Source organism: Bufo bufo, chromosome 1, assembly GCF_905171765.1.
Source record: "Bufo bufo chromosome 1, aBufBuf1.1, whole genome shotgun sequence".
NCBI lineage: Eukaryota > Metazoa > Chordata > Amphibia > Anura > Bufonidae > Bufo > Bufo bufo.
Genome location: NC_053389.1, coordinates 217482531 through 217500538, shown reverse-complemented (window position 1 = coordinate 217500538; position 18008 = coordinate 217482531). Strand labels below are relative to the sequence as shown.

Here is an 18008-nt window from a genome sequence, read left to right as displayed (position 1 = left end):
CCCCGCAGTGTGCTCAAGTATTAACCCTTTAATGACTGGCATTGTACTTTTCAACAGAAGCCTCTAAAATGTTCCTGACACTAGGCAGGCCCTTTATTATTATGGCTACGGATGAGCGAACTTCTGTTTTCAAGTTCGGCGTACAAGGTTCGGGTTATGTAAGAATTACGTTATGGATTCCGCTACCATTGACCATAAGTTATGTTCTGTGATAGCGGAATCCATAACGGAATTCTTAGAACCTTGTATGCCAAACTTGAAGACACAAGTTCGCTCAACACTAATTATGGCATTTATAAGATGCTGTAACAAAAGAAATTTGATCAGTGTATCTACAGATCTGAGATGTAATAAGCAACTGAACGCTCTAAAGGCATCTGTGTTGAAGCTGTTGTTGCAGATTCTTTTATGCAGTTTGTTCAAAATCCAGTCACATTATTATGGCTGCTTCCTATTTTTGACGCTGGCAGCGCGTAGCTCATAAAAAAGGGATGATTATTGGCTTTTAGGCCAAAGGTGGCAGTATTTCTGAAACTGCACAGTTTGTTAACGGTTTGTATGCTGCTGTGTTGAAAGTGTATCGTAAGTGGACAAATGGTACATGGAAACTGCAGAGCATCACGTACCATTGATGTGAGAGGGCAACGTTGGCTACGAAGGAGCGCGCGGGCGGACTGACACACGACAAAGGAGCAGCTCATCGCCAAAATGAACCCTACTGTGTATGGGGCTCTAAGGGCGCATTCACACTACCATAGTGTTTTGCGGATCTGAAAAACTTGGATACCGGCTGTGTTCTCTCCGCATTTTGCGCACTGCACACGGCCTGCACTGTGATAGAACTACCTATTCTTTTCCAAGATTGCAGACAAGAATAGGACAAGCTCTTTCTTTTTTGCAGGGCCACGTAATGGAACTACGGATGCGGACAGCACACGGTGTGCTGACCGCATCTTTTGCAGACCCATTAAAATGAATGGGTCCACATCCGTTCCTTAAAATTGTGGAACGGATGCGGACCCATTTATACGGGTGTCTGATTGAGCCCTAAAGCAGATGAATGGTCACTGCCTTTCTGATAACAAAGCTGCATAAAAGGCTTCAGTTTTCGTGCCAATATAGAAATTGGACCTCCGCTGATTGGCAAAGGGTTGCCTTCTCCAATGAGTCAAGTTTTCTGCTTTTTGACTGGATGGACATTGGTGTGTCAGACGAGAAACCTCAAAGAACAAACACGCTGCAGCCATAACTGGAATAACACAAGCTGGTGGTGGCAGAGTTGGCCATGCATGTGGGTAAGAATTTATCCTTGCAGATCACGTACACCCATACAAGCTGATTGTCTTCCCTTGGGCAGATGGGATCTTCCAGCAAGGCAATGTGACATGTCACACAGCTATAAATGTCTCACATTGCTTGGAAGAGACTTCCAAGTACTACCCTGGTCCCCATAATTTCCCAGACTTGAGCTCAATTAAAGGGGTTGGCCACCATAAGTATAAAAAACAATAAAGTGCCCCAGACAATAACTAAAGCCAAGAGGAATTTGTATCATGACAGATATACTGTATATATATATCATTTTTCTACTGCATTCGGCATAGCATGCTCCCATTAATGAGAGGCTGTGTGGGCGGAGCAGCTGCAAAGTGAAAGTAAAAATCCCAGCATGCATCACAGCAAAGCGTCTCCAGGGGAGCGGTCACATGACATCTCTGCTTGTGATACCATAGTGACAACAGCACCTTAGGTGTCATTTCATCAGTGCTTTAGCATACATCCCAACTTTAGAATAGAAGGAAGAGGGACACTACGTGCCCAAGGCTACTTTCACACTTGTGTTTTTTGCGGATCCGTCATGGATCTGCAAAAACGGTTCTGTTACCATAATATAACCGCATGCATTCGTCATGAACGGATCCATTTGTATTAGGTCTTCTATAACCATAACGGATCCATCTTGAACACCATTGAAAGTGAATGGGGGACGGATCCGTTTTCTATTGTGCCAGAGAAAACGGATCCGTCCTGGCACACAATGTAAGTCAATGGGGACTGATCCGTTTTCTCTGGCACAATAGAAAACGGATCTGTCCCCCATTCACTTTCAATGGTGTTCAAGATAGATCCGTTATGGTTATAGAAGACCTAATACAAATGGATCAGTTTATGACGGATGCATGCTGTTATATTATGGTAACAGAACCGTTTTTGCAGATCCATGACGGATCCGCAAAAAACACAAGTGTGAAAATAGCCTTGGGCACGTAGTGTCCCTCTTCGTTCTATTCTAAAGTTGGGAGGTATGCTAAAGCACTGATGAAATGACACCTAAGGTGCTGTTGTCACTATGGTATCACAAGCAGAGATGTCATGTGACCGCTCCCCTGGAGACGCTTTGCTGTGATGCATGCTGGGATTTTTACTTTCACTTTGCAGCTGCTCCGCCCACACATTGGGCTCTCTATTGTGCCAGAGAAAACGGATCCGTCCCCATTGACTTACATTGTGTGCCAGGACGGATCCATTTGGCTCAGTTTCATCAGGCGGAGAGCGTTTTGGTGTCCGCCTCCAAAGCGGAATGGTGACTGATCGGAGGCAAACTGATGCATTCTGAGTGGATCCTTTTCCATTCAGAATTCATTAGGGCAAAACTGATCCATTTTCGACATACCTCCCCCGTACCAGGACCGCCACTGAAATCCGGGACTGTCCTGCCGGATACTGGAAGGGGGTATGGCTTTAGGCCTCATGCACATGACCATAGCCTGCCTGTGCCTGTATTGTGGCCAGCGAACAGGGGGTCTGCAATATACAGGCACCAGCCGTGTGCGCACCGTATCAAGTGATGGGTCTGAAATCCAAAAGATACGGTGTGGTCTGGAATGGAAGCACAGATCGGAAACCTATGGCGTGCATCCATGGGTTTTCTGTCTATGCCTCCGCACTGCGAAAAAGTGCTGTCGGATGCAGATTGCAGACCCCATTTAAATGAATGGGTTCATGTCTGCAGACAGTGGACACACTGTCAGCGCCCATGCATTGCAATGTATACACACACACATGTGTGTAAATATATGTATATAAATATGTATATATACATATGTGTATGTACAGTACATATATATACACATACGGTCAGCGCCCATGCATTGCGGACCACAATGTATATACACATATAAATATATTAAACACGTGTGTTATATTTTGTGTATAAAAAAATATGTATGTGTATATATATATATATATATATATATATATATAAAGCGAAACAACAGCACTCTCATTAGATGAAAATAGAAAAAAGATTATTCACCCATGTGGACGCGATGTTTGTATATATATATATAATCCAAAAAGCAGGCAGCACTCCAAGGTGTGCTTTCCCTGTTGGTTGCAGGGGGCGTGGTCTAACGTAACCGGTGGGCGTGGCTTAGCGGGCCGGCTGTGTGGTGATAGTGCAGGGGGGGGATGGGGATTGACGAAGTAGCTTCTGTAGTAGGGACTCTGCAGGTTTTTCTCACAGCCAGCTTCTGACAGGAATCAGCTGTTTGTAGAGAGGGAACAAGCAGCTGATTCCTGTCACAGTTGGAGCGGGCAGCAGGGAGCCGACCACTGACAGGAGCAGACTGCACATGCGCATGGACGAGCTTCCTCTCAAGCTCCTCCATGTCGCGTGCAGCCATGGACGAACTCAGCTGCAAGGTAGAGCAGGACTAAGGGGCAGTGGCTTATAACTGAAAGAGAAGCAGGCAGAGGTGTTTAATGAAGTATATTAGGAACTTCATTTTTTCCCTGCCTGCCACACTGTAGTGGAGAGTATTTAAAGAGTGGCCAACCCCTTTAAGCATTTGTGGGACCACCTCGATCATTGCATTCCCTGTTTGGATTCGCCCCCACGTACCCTCCATGCACTGCAGTCAGCATGGCTCCAGATACCTGTGACAACCTACCTTTTTGAGTCACTCCAAGGTCGTCTAGCTGCTGTCCGTGCTGCACATAATGGTTACTTTAGATATTAGCTGGTAGTCATAATAATGAGACTCGACTGTGTGTCACATCTTACTTTAGCACGCTTTTCACCAAGACCATGTTATGAAATGTTGGTTTTAGTAAATTCCCCCCCGCCTGGCCTCCTCCACCCCTTAATAGCCAGCCATCACACACCTTATTTTCCCATCGCCCATAACATCACAATCAGTTGTTATAGAAGAGGGGGAAAATTGTAATTATATTTACCGGTCATCACCGGTAAATATAATTATAGTGTTTTTTTTTGCTCTCTTATGTAGTATATATATAGCAGAACACTATACATATAGTAGCATAAGGCTGTAATTGTCATGGGCATGTAGTGTGCCTGGTATGTCCAGGCACATCATAATGCCAAATAATATTTCCCCAAGGATACTTACCTTTTTGGTGTCATCCATCTTTGTGGCCATCCTCTTGAACAGGAATATCTCTGGTGTTCCTTTGAGGTCCTGATCCTGACTTTAGTCTTGTCATGATGATGTTTCTTGCCGGCTTGTCCAGGTCCTGCTTGTCCATCTTGATCTTCTCCTTTCTGAAGCTCTCCTTGGGGCTTAGGAAGACAGCTTGCTCTGATGGTATTAAAGAGCTGGTGGATGTTCCGGGGTTTTCCAGCTGATGTTGGTAAATGAAAACCCTGTGAATAAGGCCTGGTGGTTTGCTGAAATGGCCGAGTTGCTAGACTCTGCTGCTTCCAGTATTTGGAGATTGAATGGTCTTGAGCCACGCTGGATGTTGTTTGGCTATAAGAAAGAGATAGTAGAAGGAGGTTATCACACAATAATGATATCTACTCTTCTTAGTACCATGATGAATATGGAAAAAGAGATGAAAGATATGTCACTATCATTTGTGTCTATATTTAAAATGTCTCTAAACAGGCCTGTACATTGTTTCTTCTTATACTTACTGGTTTAGAAATGTGTGGTGGACGCATCCTAAGGGCTTCCACCGAGTCCCAGTCAATACACTGGAAAAACCTGTGGGCTCTGATGTTGCCATTGACTCCGAGACGCCTGGTAGGATCTTCCCGGAGGAGCTACAAATAGGAATATTAATTTAAAGTTAAATTACAGCTTCATAAAAATTTAGATGAAAAAACCAATAGCAAAACTTCATTGTCAATTTCTTTTAGAAAAACATATTAATAGATTTATCTTTAAACATACAATAATTAGGCAATAATTAAGTAATATATCACTAATATGTCCCTATAAGAAGTTGAGCACTGTTATAAACACCAGAGGGAAGGTTTGCTGTTATATATCAGATTACTTCAGTACTACTTCAGTACTGCTTCAGTACTACTACTACTACCAGTGGTGTTTCTAGCCGTTTTGCTGCCGTGTGGTAAAAAAAAAAAAAGTCCAGTCCTTCAAACCACACTGTTAACATGGCCTATTACAGTTTTTAGATTATATTACTTTATAATATACTAACCTTTTTAATGATGTTCTTCGCCTCTTTGCTGGAGGCATTGAATAGACCTCGCTGGTATTTGTGGCTGTTGGTAATCATGATGTTCAAGATGATGCCAAATGCATACCAGTCTACTCCAGCATTGTACTCCTCCGCAGCCAGGATCTCAGGAGCAATGAAGCCCGGTGTTCCAGTGTATTCTGTGGCTGTTCGGTCTCCATAGATGTTCTCAAGTGCCAGACCGAAGTCGGCAATCTTAATATGGCCCGTTTCAGTCACCAGGATGTTGGAAGGCTTGAGATCTCTGTGACGATTAAAAAAACACCTTAATTGTTGTCAGTGTTCCTCCTATAATTATCAGAGTATAATGCTGCATTTGGCTAATGTTATATTAGTCAGTGTAAGACAAAAATATTTTTTGTGGTGTTTCATCCGGGTTTTAAGGAAAACCTTTACCACAAGCTCAGTCTCTAAGTGCCTGTTGTAGGATATCAGGAATGAATGCAGGAACTGGGTGCTTGCATGTAGCGTTGTGTTAGAGGAAGAGGGAATCTGCTGATTAAACCCCAACAGATAGTGGACTAATAGTTTTCAGATTATCTGGAAATATATTGGTTGAGGGGAATTGCAGAGGGTACGGCTTGCATAGATTTGGTTTTCTGGTACACTGACTGCCAGAAGATTTTCCAAAGGTATTTATACATTTGGTGGATCTTCTACCAGCACACTGGTAGATAAGACTGGCGTATCAATCTGTCCCATTGCCTATATCACAAAGGATCATGGTGTCACTAGGATTATTGCATGTATTTTCTCCTTTGCCTTGCTTGCGTTTCTATAAAATTGCTACAAGTATAGCACATGAAATTGAGACTGTGATCCTGACTATGGGCAACGACCAAGAGTACATTCTGTGCACAGTGCAGTGGACTATGTTGGTGCTCGGTGCTATATCAGGATGATATAATATATTTCGGGTTACCGGTGGATGATGCCCTTAGAATGCAGATATTGAATTCCACACACAAGTTCTGCGGCGTAGAATCTGGTAGAAAGGAAAGAAAGAGGAAAGAATAGTATTTAGTGGATGATATAGTCTCAGAAATATGCAATGCTCAGTAGACCAGACCGGCTGGATTTTATGTTATTTATGACTGGAGTTTATGTTACTATTATGGCCCGGTGGGACAACTGCACTTAACGTTCTCTTCATAGCACATATGTACCTAAACCTGTTATATTCTGAATAGATGAGATTGTTTTATGTTAATATTGAAGAGATACTTCCAATAATATAGAAATTATGGAATTGTTAATTCCTTCAAATTAGATCATCTTCATGCTGTTTTTTTTTTTTTTTAAAAGTCCTGGTATATGGAAAGTATCCATAACCTAAGACATAGTGTAATAATAATTATATCAGAGGTGGACATATCACATGTATAACCTATCCAGCTGCACAGAGGGCCAGAACATAGAGGGCCACAGTCACCTGGAAAGTGACTTTGTGCTACCTATTAGACTGCATATAATGGACTGTGCTAATGAATTTAATTAGGGATGAACGAAGCAAGCTTTGCTCAAAACTTCAGTTTAATGCTGTCGGAACTGAAGCCGAGTTCGGATCTAAGTTTTAAAATGTTTTTTTTTCAGTTTAAAAGTCAAATTCTGAAGTTATTCACTGAATTCTCACGAGACTTCGGGAATAACTCACTTTGCCTGGTCGGAGGTCATACATGTTAATTTTGTATAGAGACGGATCTCCGTACAGCAGTAAACCGAAGTTTTGAGCGAACTCACTTTGAATCTAGGACCTGAAGCTCGCTTCGCTCATCCCTAAATCTAACTATCAGGTATTAGTGGATTAGACAAGGTCAGAATGCAGGTGAGTATGAAGATAAAAATGACATAACACGACTCAGCACCACTTGTACACCACTTACTCTAGTTTGGGGATGTTTTAGAGCTGACAGATTCCCTATAAGATGGAACACTGTGTCATAATTGCGACAGACCAAACATTAGGTGGTATAAACTTAGACTAGACAGTCTAAAGGTCGCCAAATTATTTATCCCGCATCAGTCACTGTGATAACTCTGGCACATTTTTAGACTGTCTAGTCTAAAGGTGCCCACAGATCTTCAACAGCTTTTGGCTGAACACTCTTTTGCTAAGAGCTACGGTATCTCTTGACTCCCTCAAACTCATACACGTCCAGTTTGTCCAAACTCATATGTGTTGTCAATGGGGAGAGAGGAGAAAGCTTCTGCCAGACACCTCTGATGGTGTCTGGTATCTGTTCTCATCTGTTCAGGGGATCCTCATATACGTTAGATCTTCTCCCGGCAGGTTCAGCTGACAATAGCTTATGGTGTACGGGGCCTTAAGTTTCCACTGTCTAAATCTTAGATAGCATTAGTAAATCTGTCACATAGTTGTACTGTTTAGGCTTTGACTACTGTACCTTGCACTGGGGATGTCAAGACGCCCCTTCCTCCGCAGGAGTTGGTGGAAATCTCCACAGGTGACATATTCCATTCCAAGTAGAACAAGCTCCTGTCAGATGGATACATATATTATTTATTTATATATATATATATATATATATATATATATATATATATACAGTTTAGATATTTGTTAAAGTGTTTGTAGAGTTTATGTATTTACAGTAACCAGCTATTTCATCAGCCAAGACATAGGCCATATGGAGACAGTCTGGCTTTCTCTGATGGTCCCTGTATAACAGATCATTAAGCCACTCACTCATGATAATATAGTTGTGTAATTACAGTAATACTGTGACTTTCCTCTGGTTGTTCTCTGTGTCTGGCATATTCTATGCATGCATATGGAGACCATGCAGATATATTGTGTAAGACATTACATTTCAATGTTTGGATAACTTTACATTATCATGAATGGCACATTTCTCACCATTTTGAAGCACTCATTAAGAACTACATCCATAGGGAAGGGGAGGACAGTAGTAGATTTTAGGACCCAGTTGGACCAGTTGACCCAGTTGGACCACTCCAGGCGCAAGTAAGATGTTCCATAGACTTCAATAACCCAAAGTCAGCCCCAAATTTTTTAGGCACATTGCCTGGTCCCCAGGGTTTGTCCAGTGTTGTCATAGGTAGTGCCAGCTACACATACAAGAAGCAGGACATTAAAACACCATATATAAATATGTATATATACATATATGTCAGTGCAGTTTATGATATACTCATGTAGTAGTCACAATTTTACCTTGGTCTGGAATGCAAATGTGCCATGAAGAAGGAAGGGGCAGCCAGATGCAAGTTGTAACACTCGCCGCTCTACCATTGCGTGCTCTTCTCCTTCAGCAAGCAGGTCTCGCTTTGTGATGACTTTTACGGCAAATTGCTGGTGGGTATACTTGTCCTCTGCCAGCACCACCTAGAAAAACCACTTCTTACTGGACACTCTTCATAAGTTTGGACAGGGAGCAGGAAAATACCACCAGTGCTGCTATATATACATATAAATGTCAGTTTATGTAAAATGGGAACATTAGCGATAGTCACATAGATGTGGACCGGAAGAGGCCTGTGGCCTGCATCGCTGAATTGGGAGGGGGCATTATAACTACAGGGGCTACTAAAAGGTCTAGGGGCTCTGTAAGGTGTGGGGGCAATACAGGGGGGCCCAATAAGGACTAAGGGCACTATAAAGTCTAGAAGCATTACAAGGGGGCACTATAAGGTCTAGGGGAACTATGGGGGGCACTAAAAGATATGGGGGCAATACATGGACAGCACTGTAATGACTGGGGGTACTACAAGGGGTGCTATAAGCTTAGAAACAGATGTATAAAGCTTAGCCATACGTCTTCCTTCATCCACATCCTCTCCCATCCCCGGGCTAAGCCTGTGTCATTTTCTAACTGTACTAGGTAAACACCAGGGATATTAGGTGTTTACTCCTAAAGGGAACATTACTACTAACCACTAATGCAAAAATATCTGCCATCTCTGCTATGTGCACCAGCACATTTGGGAATCTCCCTGGATTTGCCTCTGGTGAGGTAGCACCAGTCAGAAGCCCTTGAGGGCAGCATGATGCTTCTGACATTACTTAAAGGGTCATGTCTGCTTTATTAGGCAAACAATATGCTTGCAGTTTTATGGTTTCTTACCTTTCCAAAACTTCCCCGACCAAGCACATGATGGAAAATGAATCTCTGGATGTTGTCAGAGATTGTGCTGGTGGGGTGGGATGGCCGACCATTGCTGTTTCCTAATTGAGAAATAAAACACATGACCAGGTTATTGTCTATTCTTTCGGGGCATATCTATTACCAACAGCCCCAGACCTCCCCCATTCCAACTTATTTCCTTCTGCATAATAAAAACACAGAGACCGATTTTGGATTTAATGGCCACAGCAGCCGTTTATTCCCAAATATTGTATACATAACCATCAATAACTCATCAATAAAATTTAATAACATGAAATAACATTAAATACAGTATTCTCTTCCCTGACGGGGAAGGTCCTCGAAGCCCCAACTTTATTACCACGCACTTGGCCAGACTGGAACCTCCGTCCTGCCTCCAGCCATAAAACGCCAGCTCGGAGACCAACTCACGGACGCCTTCTCCACGAGCCAACTACACCAACCATGGGAGTCCAGCCCCCCACCATTGAGGCCCTCCCATCCTCCATAAGCATCAGTGTCACTAACTTCGAGGACCTCCCCCCGCCCCGACTGCCGTGACATAGAACAGTAAGGTAACGGCCAAAGGGTGAGAAAGGCGCTCATAGGGTAAGTAAATCGAGGTACAACAGCTTCCTTCAAAGAGCTGGTGGATGCGATAGACTCACCTGTTATGGTTGCACCGAAGTTAAGTGCAACCGTATTGCAGGTGAGCTGTGAAGTATAAAAGGTGCAGGTCGGTGCTGCCAGATGCGGCAATTAATAGAACACACTCCTCTCGTCCATCTCCGATATGGGGCGAACACACCTGTACTGTCCCCGTTCAGGCTCTCTACCCCCGTCATACTCTTTTCATTATTATCTTTTTATATAAAAGGAAATCCCCCCCCTTTTTTTATATATATATTCGTGTGCCCCTACCCCAGTATATATATATATATATATATATATATAGGGCGGGAGGGCGGGAGTTCTCTGGCAAAATTCCAGGTAACTGACCTGCTCTGCCCCTTCCTTTTATCACATTATCGCCCGCCTTTTTTCAACTCCTCCCCCCTCTCCTAGCGCCGCACTGATTTTCAAATTCTTTAACCCTAACCTTGCCACCTGCCCTACTGAAGCCAAAAACCCGTCATGTCGGCCTCCCCTAACTGGTGGCCCAGTACGGCCTCCCTAGATTAGAAATTAAATTACTATAGTATGTTCCTAATGATTTGGATTTTATTTTTAATCTTAGCAGAAAAATATTAGGGGCATTTATCAAACTGTTGCAAAGTAGAATTGGCATAGTTGATTCCACCATTTTTGACAGCTCATTTGCTATGGGCAACTAAGCCGGTGTTCTGCCAAATCTCTATACCTTGCCAAAAGTCTATACCGGAAGTGACGCGACCACACCAGAAGTGACGAGATCGCCAAGGAATCAGCTGGAGGAGGGTGTGCGCGGTGCTGCGCAAGCGCACATCCACTGTCTTAGCAAAGAATTATTGCAGCGCCGCGATAGAAGTACTTCGTACACCGCGCGTGCGCCCTTAGGGGTATAGAGATTTTGCAGCGCAAAATGTTTCATCAGATCTCCCTACCCCTGAGTGCGCACGCGCCCACAAATCATCAGTTGCAGTTCATCTTTACCGCAGAGCTGAGTGCTGGATACCGAGCTCACCACATAGTAGAGCTGAACTGCAACTTATGATTTGTGGGCGCGTGCGCACTCAGGGGTAGGGAGATCTGATGAAACATTTTGTGCTTCAAAATCTTTATACCCCTAAGTGCGCACGCGCGGTGTACGAATTACTTCTATTGCGGCGCTGCAATAATTCTTTGCTAAGCCTGTGGATGTGCGCTTGCGCAGCGCCGCGCACACTCTCCTCCAGCTGATTCCTTGGCAATCTCGTCACTTCCGGTATAGACTTTTGGCAAGGTATAGAGATTTGGCAGAACACCGGTTCTACTTTGCACCAGTTTGTTAAATGACCCCCATGTGTTTTGCTCAGTTTTGGAATATGTTGGCCTCTATCCTTAGATTAATGTTCACATAGAAGCATTGGGAACATGTATTTATCTCTGTTGTTGATGAGAGAAGACTGAGTACAATGTGCTGTTCAGTTTAGTATTCAGGGTAAGGCTCTATTCACACCCAGGTTCGACGTTCTGTTCAAAGCCACGTCTCAGATTCTGTGAAATATGACAGGAAAAATATAACTGCTTGCAGTGCTCTGACAGCTGGGGGGGCTGAGTGAAGACCCCAACACCAGCCTCTTAGTACCTACGAACAGTAACATCACAATACACTGCAATACAGAAGTACTACAACGTTTTGTACAAGCTATCAAACGATCGCATGGGGAAGTGAAAAAGCCATAAATATTTTTTTTAAAGTCTTGTCCCTTTTAACATATAAAAAATAGTACAATGTACAGTGCTTTGCAATTTCTGGCAGCCTCATAGAGAATGACTTGAGTGGCAGGATGCATGCCTGACCTGTCGTTTCATCAGATTGGCGGAACAAGACCCATGTTCTCAGGATTGATGGGGTCCCAGTGGTCGCCCCCCACCCCCCAGCAATCAGTTAGTTATCACCTATCCTGTGGATGGGGATAACTTCTAAACTTGACACAACCCCTTTACCATGATTGAGCATAACGTAGCAGACTGATCAGCCATGATCAACTGTGGAATTAGGCCTCATGCACACGACCGTTTTCCATGATTTTCTGCGGACCCATTGACTTTCAATGGGTCAGTTGAAAACTCGGAAAATGCACCGTTGTTCATCCGCGGCCGCGATCCGTGTTTCCTGTCCGTCAAAAAAATATGACCTGTCCTATTTTTTTGACGGACAACGATTCACGAACCCATTCAAGTCAATGGGTCCGTGAAAAAACACGGATGCACACAAGATTGGCATCCGCGTCCGTGGCCGTAGGCTACTTTCACACAGACGGATCGCATATCCGTCTGCATAAAACCCCCCCTGTATTACGGCCCCCCCCTCCCTCCCCCTCCTAATTTAAATCCCCCCCCCTATCATTGTTGGCAGCGGAGAGTTCCGATCGGAGTCCCAGTTTAATCGCTGGGGCTCCGATCGGTAACCATGGCAACCAGCTACTGCAGTCCTGGTTGCCATGGTTACTTAGCAATTTTTAGAAGCATTATACTTACCTACGATGTCTGTGACTGGCCGGGCGCTCCTCCTACTAGTAAGTGACAGGTCTGTGCTATAAGCAATGCGCCGCACAGACCTTTCACTTACCACTTACTTGCATTGTAATTCAGGACGGATCCGTTTGGCTCCGCACGGCCAGGCGGACACCAAAATGACTTTTTTTTCATGTCCGTGGATCCTCCAAAAATCAAGGAGGACCCACGGACAAAAAAACGGTCACAGATCACGGAACAACGGAAATCCGTTTTGCGGACCGCCTTACTTGATATACAGATGTATATAGCGTTATTTCGGCACCAGCTGCACCAGGATGGTCACTTTAACACAATTTGTTATAAAACTGTAATGAGTTTTTCTTGTGTTAACACGTTAAGCTAATTAATAAACTCATCAGGTTCTAATGTTTGGCTGTCTAACTAATACTGACGCTATAAAGCTATGTACTGGGGTAAGAGGTAAGACTTAAAAACATTGCCCTGATTTGAAAGAACTGTGCTTTATCACTGTCTATAAGTGACGGTGCCACAAAATGACTCTAACATGGACACATAGAAGTATGTACATGAGAAGCTACATTTCATGGTGTGCCCTATGGTAAGCTGCAGTATATCATTATTTACCTAAGCCCCTGGAGTTCCCCTCTTCTTTCTTGATTGAAGAGTTTTCTCTTCTCCTCTTGGCTCCATTTCTTCTGTCAAGGACCTCCTTTTCCTCTTCCTGTTCTTCTCTCTGGCCTTGATGATCTGTCTTTTGGGAGACGATCCCCTCCTCAGAGCCAGTTCTCTTCTCTCCCTGGCTCTTCTTGCTGGACGATTCCTCATCCTCCAAAAATGTGATTCTCCTCTTCTTTCCTCTCCTCCTGAAGACCTCCTCTTCGCAATCCATTTTCTTGCTTTGCTGAAGGCAGCTCCGCTCCATCCACATCCAACGCCAACTGTCACTCTCTAACTGCCAAGTGCCAAGGTTCTATTTACCCACATACCACTGGTCATGTGACTGGTACCTGACTGATGGCATTCAGATATATGTCTATATAGATACATGTAGGATTTCTTTTTTTTTTTTTAGTCAGTGATTTTTTTTTTTTTATAAAATGCCACTAGGTCAAGGTTACATTTGGAGTTTCACTAAAGTGGTTTTGCAGTGGGGAAATTGAAGCATCCAGATGTCTCATGAGGTTAAAAATAGATGTAATATAAATCATATCTGCACTTTGCAATTAAAAATGATGCATTTTAGCATTTTTCAAAGTCCCATCTTTATCTATTGTAATTTTGCTGTGTTTATCCCCATTTTGAAATGCACATGTACCACCTGAGCGGTATTTACAGGGACTATTGAAAGCAATTCTTGGGCAATTTCCATAACTAGTCCTTTAATAAAAATCCAGCAGCATCTAAAACCCCATGTTTAGTGATTGGCAGCTCTTTATTTTCCACCATTTTCACTCTGCATTGTGACGTAGCTTTTTGCACTGAAACATTGTCTGAAGCTGTTTGTTTGTTTTTTAACTCGTTTTATTGAACAAATGAATAAAAAATGTTAAACATTTGGTGTACAATCATGACATTTCAGTTTAACAGGCTATACATCTTGGCTTGACATTTATCAATCATTGCAGAGGATCTATTGTAATACAAATACAAAGAAAAAGGGAAAAAAGCAGACACCCATAGATATAAATATTCGAGTACTTTAGTGTCTAGAAGACAGAGCGACAGAAAGAGATTGCACTGGATATTGCATGTGTGGAGAAGAAAACCATGATCCCCAGATCTTGTTGAATTTGAATCGCATTCCCTATGTTTATATACAACGTGCTCATGGGAAATTATGGCGTTTACCAGCGCCTTCCACTGAGTGATACATGGGCATCTATCCCCCATCCATCGTAAAGCAATTGCCTTAAGTGCCAAAAATAACGACTCACGCAAAAATATTCTGATGTAGTGAGAATATATGGATTCATCTAGTATACCAAAAAGGCATACATTTGGATGGGCAGTGAGTGGGAGATTTACCAAGTTAGCGAGAAATTGAGAAATCTCTTCCCAAAATTATCGAATATGATGACAAGCCAATATCAAGTGTCAAAAGTCCGCACCATCCCTGGCACAACGGTGACATCTGCTATGGGGAAGTCAACCTATCTTGTGTAATCGGGAAGGCGATAGGTAATTCTGATGTATAATACATAATTAAATAAACCTATTGTTAATTGCGGGAGACACACTTAACCGCCCCCGGACCGCCTAACGCAGGATTGCGGTCCGGAGGCGGCAGCCCTGTGCTCAGCGACGCATATACGCGTCATCTCGCTTGAGCTGGGATTTCCTGTGAACGCGCGCACACAGGCACGCGCGTTCACAGGATCGGAAGGTAAGAGAGTGGATCTCCAGCCTGCCAGCGGCGATCGTTCGCTGGCAGGCTGGAGATGCGATTTTTTTAACCCCTAACAGGTATATTAGACGCTGTTTTGATAACAGCGTCTAATATACCTGCTACCTGGTCCTCTGGTGGTCCCTTTTGTTTGGATCGACCACCAGAGGACACAGGCAGCTCTGTAAAGTAGCACCAAACACCACTACACTACAACCCCCCCTGTCACTTATTAACCCCTTATGAACCACTGATCACCCCTGATCACCCCTGATCACCCCATATAGACTCCCTGATCACCCCCCTGTCATTGCTTACCCCCCTGTCATTGATCACCCCCCTGTAAGGCTCCATTCGGACGTCCGTATGATTTTTATGGATCCACTGATACATGGATCGGATCCGCAAAACACATACGGACGTCCGAATGGAGCCTTACAGAGGGGTGATCAATGACGGGGGTGATCACCTCATATACACTCCCTGATCACCCCCTGTCATTGATCACCCCCCTGTCATTGATCACCCCCCTGTAAGGCTCCATTCGGACGTCCGTATGATTTTTACGGATCCACTGATACATGGATCGGATCCGCAAAACACAGACGGACGTCTGAATGAAGTCTTACAGGGGGGTGATCAATGACAGGGGGTGATCACCCCATATAGACTCCCTGATCATCTCCCTGTCATTGATCACCCCCCTGTCATTGATCACCCCCCTGTAAGGCTGCATTCAGATGTCCGTATGTTTTTTACGGATCCACGGATACATGGATCGGATCTGCAAAACACATACGGACGTCTGAATGGAGCCTTACAGGGGGGTGATCACCCCGTATAGACTCCCTCATCACCCCCCTGTCATTGATCACCCCCCTGTCATTGATCACCCCCCCTGTAAGGCTGCATTCAGATGTCCGTATGTTTTTTACGGATCCACTGATACATGGATCGGATCCGCAAAACACATACGGACATCTGAATGGAGCCTTATAGGGGGGTGATCAATAACAGGGGGGTGATCACCCCATATAGACTCCCTGATCACCCCCCTGTCATTGATCACCCCCCTGTCATTGATCACCCCCCTGTAAGGCTCCATTCAGACATTTTTTTGGCCCAAGTTAGCGGAAATTATTATTTTTTTCTTTCAAAGTCTCATATTCCACTAACTTATGTCAAAAAATAAAATCTCACATGTTGAGGAACGGTTGAGACGTATACATATATATCCATGCATGCCTGCAAACACGTGCGGGCATGTATGGTATATATGTGCATACATCAACCACAGCATCATGGGACGATGTGCGCAGATGTGCCCAGCATCTGCGCACGTCTGCCCATGGTGATCCCCAGGGGCTCATGGTGGCCCCTGTGGGAAATATGTGTTCCCTGGGAGCCGTGCCCCCTGATAATGTAGGGGCTTGTGCCCCCTGATAATGTAGGGGCTTGTGCCCCCTGATAATGTAGAGGCTTGTGCCCTCTTATATTGTAGGGGCTTGTGCCCTCTTATATTGTAGGGGCTTGTGCCCCCTGATATATATATATATGTATGTGCCCCCTTAATAGATATATAGGTATCATATTATGCCCCCTTGTCATATCCCCATACCATATAACCCCCCCCCCCCTTAGGCTACTTTCACACTAGCGTTCCGGTGTCCGCTCGTGCGCACCGTTTGAAGGGGCTCACGAGCGGCCCCGAACGCATCCGTCTGGCCCCAATGCATTCTCAGTGGAGGCGGATCCACTGAGAATGCATCCGCCTGCCAGCGTTCAGCCTCCGCTCCGCTCAGCGAGCGGACACCTGAACGCTGCTTGCAGCGTTCGGGTGTCCGCCTGGCCGTGCGGAGGCGAGCGGATCCGTCCAGACTTACAATGTAAGTCAATGTGGACGGATCCGCTTGAAGATGACACAATATGGCTCAATCTTCAAGCGGATCCGTTCCCCATTGAATTTCAATGTAAAGTCTGAACGGATCCGCTCAGACAACTTTCACACTTAGAAAATTTTCTAAGTTTTAATGCAGACGCATCCGTTCTGAACGGATGCGAACGTCTGCATTATCGGAGCGGATCCGTCTGATGAAACATCAGACGGATCCGCTCCGAACGCTAGTGTGAAAGTAGCCTTACATGGACACAGATGCATCAATGTAAATGTGCCCCAAGCATTTACATTGATGTAATCTGGGTGAAGGCGCCAGGATGACCGGACAAGGTCCGGTCATTCTGGTGAACTCAAAAGGATTCAAATTCAATAGAATTTGAATCCTTTTGTTCTAATTATCTGCAGTCCTGCTGGAGATAATTAAGCATAATAGAGAGAGAGGAGATACCTCCGCTCCCTCTGTTATGTGTATTCTGGCATCGCAATTACCATTGCAATGTCCGGAATGCTGAGAGCTACAGGCGGGAGATCAAAGGATCTCCCGCCTGTCAGCAAGTGCACGCGGCGCGCGTGCAGGCGCGGTGACATCATCTCACCGCGCCGGCCCACGTGTCCTGCACTGTAGTGCGCGTGCGCGCGCCCCCTGGTGGCGCGGGAGTGCGGGCCGCCGGGGGATAAATATCCGGCGACCCCGGCATTCTGGTAGTGAGGAGAGGGCCCCCACCTTGAGAAGCGAATCGGCGCTTAGGACGCGGCCCCCACTCCGGCTCAAGGCCACGACCGGACCCAGCCGCACCTACCCCCACTGATCCCACCAACGATACCTGGAGAGGAGAGCCCATTGTTCCCTGTAACCCAAACCCTAAATCCCCTGATCCCCTATTGACCCCTGGAACCCCACACCCCTGGTTAGCCCTGATTAACCCCT

At 44.7% G+C, this 18008-nt stretch overlaps 2 protein-coding genes across 2 annotated transcripts; both read right to left on the bottom strand.

The window, feature by feature from the left end:
• Window positions 1–4538: 4538 nt before the first annotated feature.
• Window positions 4539–8455, bottom strand: LOC121003366 (protein kinase C delta type-like). The gene is made up of 6 exons (XM_040435150.1): window positions 8390–8455; window positions 7917–8008; window positions 6434–6496; window positions 5473–5755; window positions 4943–5071; window positions 4539–4775 (listed from the first exon to the last, which is right to left on the bottom strand). Exons 1-6 carry the CDS (start codon window positions 8420–8422, stop codon window positions 4614–4616), a joined length of 762 nt encoding a protein of 253 aa, XP_040291084.1. The 5' UTR covers window positions 8423–8455; the 3' UTR covers window positions 4539–4613.
• LOC121000665 (calcium-independent protein kinase C-like) lies at window positions 8449–13728 on the bottom strand. The gene is made up of 4 exons (XM_040431287.1): window positions 13425–13728; window positions 9618–9718; window positions 8708–8878; window positions 8449–8601 (listed from the first exon to the last, which is right to left on the bottom strand). Exons 1-4 carry the CDS (start codon window positions 13726–13728, stop codon window positions 8449–8451), a joined length of 729 nt encoding a protein of 242 aa, XP_040287221.1.
• Window positions 13729–18008: the final 4280 nt, after the last annotated feature.

Coding starts and splice junctions, on each gene's coding strand:
- LOC121000665 (XM_040431287.1), bottom strand. CDS start 13,728: ATGTGGATGGAGCGGAGCTGCCTTCAGCAAAGCAAGAAAATGGATTGC. Junction 8,879..9,617: donor GTCGGGGAAGTTTTGGAAAG/GTAAGAAACCAT, acceptor TGGTTTTTCTAG/GTGGTGCTGGCAGAGGACAA. Junction 8,602..8,707: donor CATTTGCATTCCAGACCAAG/GTAAAATTGTGA, acceptor TTGTATGTGTAG/CTGGCACTACCTATGACAAC.
- LOC121003366 (XM_040435150.1), bottom strand. CDS start 8,422: ATGGATGTAGTTCTTAATGAGTGCTTCAAAATG. Junction 5,072..5,472: donor CGAAGAACATCATTAAAAAG/GTTAGTATATTA, acceptor TCCTATTTGTAG/CTCCTCCGGGAAGATCCTAC. Junction 4,776..4,942: donor CACCACACATTTCTAAACCA/GTAAGTATAAGA, acceptor TCTTTCTTATAG/CCAAACAACATCCAGCGTGG.